General features: G+C 41.8%; 1 protein-coding gene across 1 annotated transcript in view; it reads right to left on the reverse strand.

Moving 5' to 3' along the window:
- LOC144828000 (fibrocystin-L-like) overlaps positions 1 to 12,667 on the reverse strand; it is a 1,506,874-nt gene that overhangs the window by 909,723 nt on the left and 584,484 nt on the right. The window contains exons 24-25 of the mRNA XM_078686147.1: positions 11,455 to 11,636; positions 10,661 to 10,808 (exon numbers count right to left, since the gene is read on the reverse strand). Of these exons, the coding sequence (XP_078542273.1) occupies positions 10,661 to 10,808; positions 11,455 to 11,636 (330 nt within the window). The remainder of the gene's footprint in view (positions 1 to 10,660; positions 10,809 to 11,454; positions 11,637 to 12,667) is intronic.

The raw sequence follows: 12,667 nt of genomic DNA on the forward strand, positions 1-12,667 counted from the left end.
TAAATCTAGCCAGAAATTATTGAGCCCGGCCATTGCAATTTACAAAGTACAAGCACGGGGAGGGGCATTATATGGTGCAGAACTCTGGGGGCATGTAAGCCAAGAGAATCTCATCCAGGTAGAGAATAGTTTCCTCAGACAGTTAGTAAATCTCCCACGGAGCGCCCCGCTCATCCCTTTATGCTTAGATCTGGGCCTTTGGCAATTGCGGATATAATAAATTTGAAACCTTTACTCTACTGGCGTCGCCTTTGGGTTACCCCCGAACTTTTATCATACAGAGAGGAATTAATGGAAATATTGAACCAGCGAGGGGCTGTCAGGCTCCGGTGGTTTGCCCATATCAAACAATGGCTGGTTCGTCTTGGGTTGGATGAACTCTGGGATCAGCCAGATACTGCTTGTGCCATCCACCCCAGGAAACTATTGAAGGCATACTACGAAGAGTACAAACTATCTCAACTTCATAGCTGCCCCCGAACTGGTAGATTAACTATAGTTTTTCTAGAAATTAAAGATAGGTTTAGCTTTGAGCCGGTCCTAGATGAAATTAAACCGGCAGCGTCCAAAAAGCTATACCTCCAGCTTAGATATGTGACCCTCCCTCTTCGATGTATTACTCATAAATGGGGGGATGTACAAAGTGCAAACTGCCCTGCGTGTGATTGTACTGAAGAGACTATTTTGCATGCTTTATTCATTTGTCCCGCCTATCAAAAGGCAAGGAAACTATGGTTGGTCCAGATTTGTAGGAATCTAGGAACTAGATGTTGTTCTGAGGCTCTCAGGATACTGAAGTATGATACTAGTGCACTCAGTTGCTGGGTTCCTATTCTCTATGTGATGCATGCGCCGGACTTACCTGAAAGCGTGAGTGAGGAGTTATAGGGCCTTTTTCCATGCTGGATGTGAAATACTCTATCATATTAATTAATTAGTAGTTGGACAATAATTATTGTACTCTCGCCTGTTAGTTTTAAAGTAGGCCTCGTTTTTTATTTTAAGAGTAATTTAAGATTGTCGTTGGCCTTAGACCACAGTACGGAGAACCTTGATTCCCAGGTGTCATTTCTGAATAATGATAAAGTATAGGTCATCCTTTTTTTACTATGTTTGTAAGGTAAATGTTTTTAGGTAATGTATTTATTTATTAAGCACTTTGCACTTCCCGAGTATGGAGCATTATAGACAGCCATGAATCAAACTTTGCTTTTTGCACTTTCCCATGATAAATTAACTTGAAATGTATCTTTTTTTTTATTGCTATTGTTCCAACTTTTAAATGTATTTGCTATGTTTTGTGATTGTACTTTTGAGGTTATGTGAACCAAAATAAAGTCTTTTGAAATGAATGAAATGGCTAATTTTTGTGTTTAGCGGTAAATTGGTAAGTTTGTTAAGTTCATTTCACAAACTGAGCATGGAACTAAGGGCTTGATGTACAACCCATTCTTGCATGCGCAAATGGGCTTGAGGTCCGTTTGCGCATGCAAACATGCCAACGGGCAATGTACAAACCCTATTTAGCGAGTTTAAATGCATTTGCAACTCTCTAAATAGGATTTGCGACTCACTATTAGGAAGGGGCATTCCAAGGGCGTCCCTTCCAAATAGCGACTTGCTACCCTATGTAAGAATGTTTTGCGACCACAATTGCGGTTGCAAAACACTCGCAATTTACAGCCTCCCTCAAGGTCGTAAAGCACTTGCTTTGTGAATGCAGGGGAAAATATTTTTTAGGGGCAAGCTGTGGTTCGAGGGTACACTACCTGCCCTTAAAAAATGAAACAAAAACATTCCAATTTTCTTTTTTTTAAATGCAGCCCGTTTTCCTTTAAGGAAAACGGGCTGCATTTAAAAAAAAAACTGCTTTATGTAAAAGCTGTCCCAGACATGAAGGTCTGTTGAACCCAGCAGGCCACCATACCTAGGAGGGACAGCCATTCCCAATGGGGTCGCAAATAGCGAGTGCCTCATGAATATTGATGAGGCATGCAATTTGAAACCCCATTGGGATTCGCAAACAGTGTCTCTGACACTGTTTTACATTGGCATTAGCGACTCACAAATTGTGACTCGCAATTTTTCGTAATTTACGAGTCGCTAATGCCAATGGTAGTACATTTGGCCCCAAAACTACTAATCAGGAGTATGTATGTAGTGTTAGTAAAGAAGAAAATTAGTTCAATAGGGAACGTAATGGACAAGCTACTTACCTTTGGTAATGCATTATCTGGTACAGACATGATCTAGACACAGATTTCTCACCTTTGAATTTTCCAGGCATCAAACTGGATCAAGAAGATTTTTCTGCGAGCAATACCCTTGCACGCCGGTTAGTGGCATCGTTTGGCCCTGTGTGATGTCGCGTTGGTGTCATTTCTGCCATTTTGACATTTGCGTCATTTATTTAGGTTCCACCTTGGCGTGCTGATGTCAGTCAATTTTCCTGACTTTCCAAGCCAGAAACACGGAGCTATAAAGTGCACTGACATTGCTGTGTTTTAATCAACTAGGGCACTGAGAGGGAAAAACCCTGGCCCTAACAACCTGCCCGCAGTGCTGAGAGTTTAGGTGAGTCAGTGGGGAATCATGTATCTGTCAGATAATGGCGTTACCAAAGGTAAGTAACTTTTCCATCTGATAGAGACATCTAGCTACAGATTCCTTACCTTTGAATAGATAACCAAGCAATACCATCACCGGAGGAGGGAATACGGACAAATGTAGACCAAGACTTGACTGTTCAGGCAGTAGTGCTTAGTGAACATGAATAATGATGCCCATGTTGCTGCCTGACAAATGTCAAGGACTGGGACCCCACATTGCAATGCATGGTAGCAGCCTTAGCTCTCATAAAATAAGACCTTAAGCCTTCAGGAGGCTGCGTTTTAGACTGAGCATATCAGATTTTGATACAAAGGGTGACCCATTTAGAGATCGTCCTTTTATGCACCGGACAACTCTACTTCACTCCCAAGTACCACACAAAACATTGGTCGTCCACCCGGACTTCTTTTGTGCGGGCAAGGTTGAACGGCAATGCTCTTTTTGAGCCCAGACAGTGGAGTTGCTCCTCTTCTTTAGTAGAGTGCTGAGGAACATAGAAAGTGGGTATGGTGATACATTGCCCCACATGGAATGGCGTTATCACTTTTGGGAAGAAAGGGGCCCTAGTGCGAAGCAACAACTTATTAGGGAAGATGGTCGGTTAAGGAGGTTCAGATCACAGAGCCTACAATTCGCTCACCTTCCTGGCAGATGGTATTAAAACTAAAATGTCTGTTTTAATGGTAAGCAGCCAAAGGGGGCAGGTGTGTAGAGGTTTGAAAGAAGCACACATCAGAAAAATGAGAATCAAATTAAGGTCCTACTGAGGTATGATGAAAGAGGCAGGTGGAAACATATGTAGAAGCCCCTTGAGAACTCAATTAACAATAGGGGATTTAAATAAGGAGGTTTGGTCTGGCAACCTTAAAAAGGCAGACAAGGCCGAAAGGTACCATTTAAAGAGTGCCCAGAGCAGAACCCTGCTGGGCAAGGGTCAAAATAAAAAGTAAGACTTGATAGAGGGATCAGAAAGAGGATCAATAGATCACAATAGATTACAATATTTGACAAATTTGTTCCACCAGTATTCATACACTGTTTTTCTGGAGGGTCGCCTGGCCACCAAAACAAGTTTGCAAACCCCGGGAGGAACGTCGAATGCTATCAACTGCCACAGCTCAGTCTCCACGCAAGAAGGCATAGAGTTGACAGGTTTGGGTAGAGAACTCTCCCTTGCTGCTATGATAGAAAATACTCCCAAAGGGGCAACCTTATTGGAAGATCAATGCTCAATTCAAGAAGCTCAAGATACCAGACACTCTGTGCCCAATCCAGAGCCACAAGAATGACTTGGGCCCCGTTGCTCCTGATCTTCTTGAGGACTCTGGGCAGGAGAGGTATGGACGGAAAGGCATACAGGAGGCCTGAGATCCACTCGAGGCGAAAAGCATCTCCATGTGAGAGCGGCCTTGGAAACGCCAATGCAAAAAACCGCTGACATTGTGCATTCTCTAAGGAGGCTAACAGATCTAACCAAGCCGCTCCTCACTGCAGAAAGACACCTTGCACCACCTGTGGATGGAGACGCCATTTGTGATCCACTAGGCATCGATGGTTGAGTTTGTCTGCCTTGGCATTCAAAGAACCTGTCCAGTGTTGAACCACCAGGGATATGCCCTGCTGTTCCAGCCAAGTCCAGAGACGCACGGGCTCTTGACAAATGGTCCACGACTCCAACCCACCCTTTTTGTTGCAGTACCACATGACCCAGGTGTTGTCCATGTACACTTGTACTAGCTTCCCCTTGATGGAAGGAAGGAAGACTTTCAATACCTAAAGAAGCACTCAGAGCTCCAACAAGTTGATGTGGAGTTCAGATTAGGGGTGGGCGGAAGTCACGTAAGGGACTTTTGTGGAGAGGCACGGAGATTGAACTAATCTCCGTGCCTCTCCGCAAATTTCCGTTACGTGACACCCGCTCCCCTCCCGCCTGCAATATTAAACAGATTGAAGCCTAAAATAAGATTTAATACACTTACCTTATTGCGGGGTCATCTTCCTGGTCTATCGCGCCTTCTTCTTGAAACTGCGCATGTGCGGGAGACTGCGCATGCGCATTCCTCGCCAGGAATGCGCCTACTGTTTACGTTGTACGCATTATACTTTGCAGTCTGCATAACGATTGTAGTAGTTCACTTCTCTTGTATGAGCAAGAAGACTGTTCAATAAACCTTTTTATTGTAAATGCCCGTCTCTCTATTTCTCTGCAACTCTGTAGAAACGAAGCATGCACGATTGACTGAGTGAAATACTCATCTATTGTTTCCGCAACTCTAGAGATATATTTCTTATTCTTAGGAAACAAAGTTGTCATGTTTATGCGGTTGTCAGAAACGAATCCCTTCATGGGAATTCGAGAAAGTTTCTAGTGACTTTTGAGCTAGCTGGCACTCGCTATTAAGTTTAGTATATTCGATAGAGACCTAGTCGACCTCAGTTCTATGTCTAATCTATAGGATATATTATTTCAATGCACCGAGCCTATTGGGAATATAGGAACTACACTACAGGGGGATCCACTTGAGGGTCTGGCGGAGTTTGCCGAGGGAGTTGAAGCAGGTGGAGGCGATGGCGTTGATCTGTCGGGTCATGGTGAGAAAGGAGTCTAGAATGATGCAGAGGTTCTGTGTGTGGTCCGTCGGTGTGGGTGGGTTTCCAAAGGCGGAAAACCACCAGGTGGTGCCACAAGTGGTGGGGTATGGTCTGAGGACAAAGACCTTAGTCTTTTCTGAGTTGAGCTTTAGGCAACTGTTGCTCATCCAGGCTGCGACGTCCTTCCTTCCTTCCTGGAAGATGAGTCTGGTGCCTTCAGAGTTCTTCGTGAGGGAGAGGATGAGCTGGGTGTCATCGGCGTAGGATACTATGCTGATCACATGCTGTCTGACGATGGCAGCAAGGGGGACCATGTAGATGTTGTAGAGTGTGGGGCTGAGTGAAGATCATTGGGGTACCCGGCAGTTGATCTCTGTGGGTTCGGAGAGGAAGGACAGGACTCTGGTCTTTTGGGTTCTGCCAGTGAGAAAGGAGTGAATCCAGTCGAGGGCGATTCTCCATATGCCAGCGTCGATGAGTCTGGCTGCAAGAGGGTGGTGGGAGACAGTGTTGAAGGTGTAGAAACTAGCAGAGATCGCTGTTAGCATGAGCTGAAGCCATTTTGTCTGCGGCATCCATTTTAGTTAGCCACGTGTTTGCTATGTGCTTCCCCGTCTTTGCTGTTGCCTGCTTCTCTATTACTCCTGAGTCATCATCTATAGTTAACTCCTTCAGCACTGAGCCAGAGCACTGCGCATGCTCAGAAAGGCGTATAGCTGCTAGAATGCACCTGTTACAGACTTAACTGTCAGGCTATTTTAAATGATGTCAACAACTATGTAACTCCTCTCACTCTGTTGACTAAGTGATTCTCATGTATCTTTATATGTGAATAGCTATTTGTGTGTACACTTGTACTGCCTCTTTTTGAACCTCCATGCTTACACTGCATCTATCATAGTATATAATTACCCTGGTTTCAGTACTCCATGTGGTGCCTCAAACATTGCCTGAGGGTTATGTAACAATGTAGTTCCACTCATGAGTTTTAATTAACTATTTCTTTAATATTACACCGTCCGTGCCAATCTCTCTTTTGTCATTCTAAATGACCAGTGCGCACAGAAGGGCGAACCCCTGCACCGGTGGGCCTCTGAAAGGCTCACCCCCACAAATTGGCGCCCATCACATGGGGCTCATCGGCGACTCGAATGCCCGACGGAGTGGTCTCGACGGAGGTTTGGAATCGCGCTAAGGATGTACAGTGCATGAGGAGACCCTTGTCTTAGCAGACCAAAGTGTTTTTTCCGATTTTCTCGATTTGACCCTCCACATGGTGCCGGTCTCCGATTGATATCCCTTTGGCATTCATGTTACAGTGACCATTAGGTGGATTCAGAGTTTGGGAGTTGGAGTCTGGAGACTTTTGCTTGGTAAGGTCGCTTTAAACTATACTCTTTTTGTTTTCGATTTACTTGGCCACGATTCTGGTTTAGTTTGGGTAATATATAAATTGCAGTTTATAAAGGCAGGCAATGTGGAGATTTTTCTCTAACTTTTGAATTCTTGAACTGTACTATATTTGCGATAAGTACTATTTTGTTATAATATTTTATTTATTATAATATTTTTGACATGTCTGTTTCAAGCACGCTTTGAAGGATGTGTTGCTTTCCTCGCGGTACCAATAAGGATTTAGAACAAAGTCAGCCGGCTCCCCGTGAAGGGACACCAAATAGGTATATGTACATTAAAACTGTATTTCTTCCATAATGTATAGTGCACCGTGGAATAAATACACTAAACAGGATCCTGATTTACGATGGCCAATAAATGGGTCATTTGATATTAGAAAGATTCAGTATGTGGAACAATGGGTGTTTAAGCGCAAAAGTAGACAAGATATGTTTGACTGTGTACGAATGTGGGAGAAAGATGCGCATGAGAAAGTGAGGAAAAAGCAAGCTTTAGCAGAAAAAGAACAGCGAAAAAATATTCATACGAAAGCGCTGGAAATTAAAAATAAAGAAATCAAGGAAATAAAAGAGAAAGAGGATAGGGAGCGTCCTCTACAGGTAAATGGTCAATACTCTGTCCGGCGCCCCCTTTAACCTCTGCTTAAACAATCCCAGGATGATTCAATTCTCTTAGATTGATCTCCGCCTCCATATACTTTTTCCTCTGCCCCCGAGGGTGATTCTGATGATGATCAATCTACCTCAGGTCAGAAAGGGACAGAATTAGGTGCTAAACGACAGACTCGCTCCTTTTTTACTGCTGACCATGCGGCCACTATCAGATCTGCTGCTAGTAAAGCAGCTTGTGGTGACACTTCTGCTCCAAAGCAGTTATATTTTGTAGAGTCATTTACGGGAGAAGTAACTGAATATTTCAGGAAACATTCCAAGGAATTAGAGCCTGATGATATAAAAACTGATCATAAACAAGTGAGTGGTGGTATTTTTCTCCCTTCCCAGGTGGCTGATTCAATTAGACGTGTGGTTAAACTATGAACTGATGCATTCCGTTTGCGAGAGGAGAAAAAGGCAGCTGCTGCAGCTGACCAAACAGCTCAGACCCCCGTGCCACAGAAGGAAGTTCCAGGGACAGATAAGGATATTGTAGTTCATGAGAAACAAATGCGTGAAGCTGCACCTTTATATGTCCCTCCTAGAGGTGCGGGAAAGAGTGATGCTAAAGATTCAGCTGATGTGAAGGGATATTTTGTCTATAATTGGGTCTATACTCCTTGGAGTAGGGCGGATGTCATGGCTCTTAAAGCTGGTTTGCCTGACCCGTGGAAACATCGGGCTGCTTTGTATGAAGAAGTTGAAGGAGCTATTAGTTCTTGCACTATTACTTTATCTTACCCCCTGATATGCGGAGATTGATTCGGAAAGTAGATGATCGTACAACTTTCTGAAATATTTGGACAGAAATAGAGAGAAAAGATGCAGAAAGGGCACCCGCCCAGAAACCGCCTCAAGAGATATTAGACCTCACAAAGGCTATCATAATTAATAAGCTTTACTCATGTGCACTTAGTGAGTACAACACAATCAGAGAGGCAACTGTAGTAGAGTTTTAATGCAATAATATTTTTGGGGATAAATAATAATGATCAATAATGATTGTTATAGTGGATCCAATATGCAAATAATAAATTTGCATAACATTTGAAATATGATGTATAGAATTATGGTCATTAATATATTTTAGTTGTGCCACATTTTCATGAAATCACCATATTGGATGACATGGATGCTGTTCTGATACTATTTATCATTCACTCCTTCTCGTCCCCTCCCATATTGCTCCCTGCTCATCTCCTCTCCCCACAAGCTCCGCAGGGCAAAGACAAGTTGATAGCATAGAAGTTTTACAATGTGAATGTATTGTTGAATTAACTTTCTAATGTTCCTAACTGAAATACTTTCCCAGGTCCTACTGCTGTAGTACCATTGCTGGCCCTAGTATTATTTGCTGCAGCGAAGATTCAATATTGTAATGTTTCATATAACTTTGAAAACCTCTGGATAGCAATAACAGAATATACTGGATCTGTTAGAATGAGCTTATGAACCTGCTATGGACATAGAAAACTCTGATCTGCAGAATAAATTGTTATGTCTGATCATTCCACAATGAGATTGTGTTTTCTCAGATTTGTTATCCGCGAATTGTGTTTGAGAACCCCTTAGTTTTTTGGGGAGGGGGAGATTTTAGAGCGTTCCTGAACATCTTTTGGCTAGGGATACTGCTGAATTTCTTTTTGATTTTGCAGTTCATACGGCACTTAGAATAATTCTTATTCTGTGTGTTCTGTTTAACGTGGCACCTGGCATTTGTTATGTACATGTTTATTTTGAGATTTTTAAATAAAACCTTTCTCCTGATCTGGAACTCAGTTATTGAGGGGTCCCAGGTACTTATAACTATTACTCTGCTAAATTGATATTTGGGTGGGTGCCTTTTAGCCCCAGATCAACATGGAGCAGCATAACTGCCTAAGGTAAACTTTGGGGTGATCAAATTTTGAGGTGTCTCGAATTATAGGGTATGAGGTTCTTCTCCTACAGTGCTAGGGACAAATAATACTTACTTCTCCCCAAAAGCCAGGAGAGTCTCCAAACCATTTCAAAAAGTATAGTAAGACCCTGGATGCCAGTTTTCACTCTGATTGCTTGTTAGTTAGCCCATCAAATTGATACTTTCAAAAATAAAAGATTTAACTAATGATGCTAAAGAGGGTCCCCTTCTACATTGAACCAACAATTGAGTAGAAATCATCAGCGATCTGATTCTGTTTTAATTGAATCAACTACATAGGCACTCTATAAAGAAGTTAGAAAACTAGTATTAGAACTAGTATTAGAGAACTAGAATTAGAAGAAGATTATATAGGCCTCTACTTGCACTGTGCTGCCACCACCATGTCCCACCGTGATGGGATAGATATTAAAATCCCTCATACCACAAAGGAGAGGGTTGCAAATATTTGCAATCTTACTGCTTAATTTATATTATTGAAGCAGGAAACGGATTGTGATGCAGGGATGGAGTCCTGCATGGGACAGGAACATCAATCCATTCATTCACAGTTGAAAAGTGCCTAATTTTTGTTTTGGTTGCAGCCCATGTCCATCAGAGACAAGGGATGCAATGCAATGATAAAATAGCTATTCTGTAAATGGCTAGGGGACCATACAGAAGTATATTGGACCACTGTATCCTGACCCCAATTCCAAAGCACATATTCACAAAGTAGACGCTGTCCAGGACAACTTCCACCAGGGGTTGTTTGGCCTATAGGGCAAACAGACAATGCCCGAAGGGCTAGTCTGATAGGTCAGCAAGTAGGCCAGTATTGTGGCTGTGTGGGCCTGTTTTATGTCCAGCTTAGCAGGTTTTTCTGTTGATTTCCTTGATATTAAAACAAACATTGCCTACCAGCAAGCTGAAATCCATATAGTCTTCCATACCTTTTAAATCAATTATGAATGTCTTTAAAAAATGTAAATCTTCCCCGATTTGCAAACAAGGGTACCTTTTGTTTTTCATTAATGAGTGAGGGGCACTTTTATTTTGGTGCCCAGGTCTACTTTTTTCCAGTCTAACCCTGGCAACTACTTTGCGAAGCCAATGTCACTCACATCCTTGGAATGATTATATGAATTGTTTGTGACAGCAGTTGCAATAACAAAGCATCGACAAATGGCATTGTGAGAAATATGTCTCTTTCTTGTACCCCAAATTTACCTTAATTGCAAAGTCTTACACTTTCCTTTGAGTACATTACATTGTGACTTGTTTTGTTGCAGACACAAAGTCTTAGATTTTGCAATCTGCAGGTTTCGCAACCACACAATCATTGAATACATCAGTTTTATTTTTCCTGTAACATATGCAGCATTCAGAATTAGCAACCAAAATGTTAATTAACAAAGTCGAAGAATTACTTTTGCAAGATTACATATTTTCTGTTTCTAAAAAAAGGGATGTATGTGTTTGTTTTTACCCCTGATTGTTGATCCATAGGCTTCAATGTCAAAGGTTCCATTGATTGGAGCAGATGCAGCCTGGATTCTTGTAACCGTGATCATGGAATTGCCTGGCCATGTAGAGCCTCTGTAATTTGTAATGTAGCCTCCGTCAACTGCATACTTCTTTAAAACAAATATAAATTAATTCATAAATGAATTTTAGGAAATACATTATTGTAAAACTATGAACCAACTAAGGGTTAACGCTCTAACATCATTCCACAGTTCAGATGTAATGTCCTACTTTTCTATTGGTCATTATGTCTGGAACAGGATAGTATTGATCATTGACTTAGAGATACATCTTCTATAATTTTGCATTAATTGGACACTGCATGAGTCATAGAGAATGGGGATGCACCCACTAGAATTATGTGTTCTTTTAGCGGTTTAACATCGATTGAGAAGAGTGATAGTTGTGAAAAGGAAATTACTTTGTGTCAGGGTTATAAATGTGAATAGTCATTGACACAACATGCTCACAGGACTTCTGAGTGCAAATATAAGCCACTGAAACCACAGCATAATGTGAACTATTTCAGCTATAGCTATGAATTTCCAGGTATTCTTCTTGCTAAACATTTTTGGACCCAAGGAACTATGTATGATTATAGATTAACATTGGGCACATGCATCTGTGCTGTAATCATTCGAAAACAGAACTGGACTCCTGCAATGGCAAATCATGGAGCAGGCTTTATAGCAACTCCCAAAAGTCCCACATCAAATGATGCTGTACTAGCCAACAGGGTAGGGTGCTTATACAAACCTGAGCAAATGCAACTTCCAAGACTGGTATGTTAAAAACACAGCCAGATGATGAGATGGTGACAGTATACTGCTTGTCCACATCTGGCGAGGAAGGCTGGGTCTCATCCACTTGAATGTAATTAATCATTTGTATTGTTATTCCTCTGCTGGCCAATGCTGGAGGTCTTCTCTTTGTAACTCCTAATATTATAAACATATACGAGGAAGTCAAACAGTAGGACTGATGAACGAATATGACTGATAATTTCCACTCTATATAAATACCTTTGCAATGAGATCTCAAAGGAATTTAAATATTAATCAATAACGAGTCCTATGTGATAAATGACGTAGGTTCTACCTTTGGTCTAATTTGCCCTTTTTTAATTATCAGACAGCGACGGCGTATACATGCCACCAAGACAATGGTAAACCCACTTGATTTAAGCTTGGCTATGGAGGTAACTACTCTGGAGTAAGAGCCATTGGAGGAATGGCTATATGTCCGCCTGCCCAATCATGATTGGCGGGCATGTAGCCACTTTTTGACTGTCCATCATCGTCAGGCAAGTCGTGGTAGTGAAGGACAGTGAAATGGTAATAATACCCCTCTCTCCATAGGCGATGATTCCCATGGTGAGGATGGCATTACATTTTCTTTTTTTAAAGGAAAATCCTGCTTTTCTTTTTGAAAATAAAAAATAAAACTATTTGGTGCTGTGCTGGGTCATGCTGATGCAGCCCTGCATCAAACAGTGAAATGCATTAGCAGGTCCCCCTGTGATGGCGGTTCTCAATAATGCATTATAAATGACCACCTACATAGTGGCGGAGTAATTCAATTAAACCCCCGAGCAACACAACAAGCAACAAGTCAGTAGAAAACAGTTCTTGTTCCTTTGCTGTATTTCTTTGTCTCTTTATTATTCCTTCTCCACAGGAGATATCAATCATTCAAGGAATTCACTATACATTCCAGTGAATCTTGTAGTCAATCCTGAAGCCAACACGTGTTCCGTCATTGGTTCATAAACCGAATAGACTTCATCAGGGCTCTTACCACTGTAAATGAAATTGTAGTAGTCAGTTTCATCCAAAGCCGATTTTTTTAAACAGCCCAGATGAAGTCGATTTGGTTTTTGAACCAATGAAGAAACACGTGTTGTCTACAGTATTGACTGGAATGTATACTGAATTCCTTGAATGATTGATACCTCCTGTGGAGAAGTTAG

This window comes from Lissotriton helveticus, chromosome 4_1 (genome assembly GCF_964261635.1).
Source record: "Lissotriton helveticus chromosome 4_1, aLisHel1.1, whole genome shotgun sequence".
NCBI classification, from domain to species: Eukaryota; Metazoa; Chordata; class Amphibia; order Caudata; family Salamandridae; genus Lissotriton; species Lissotriton helveticus.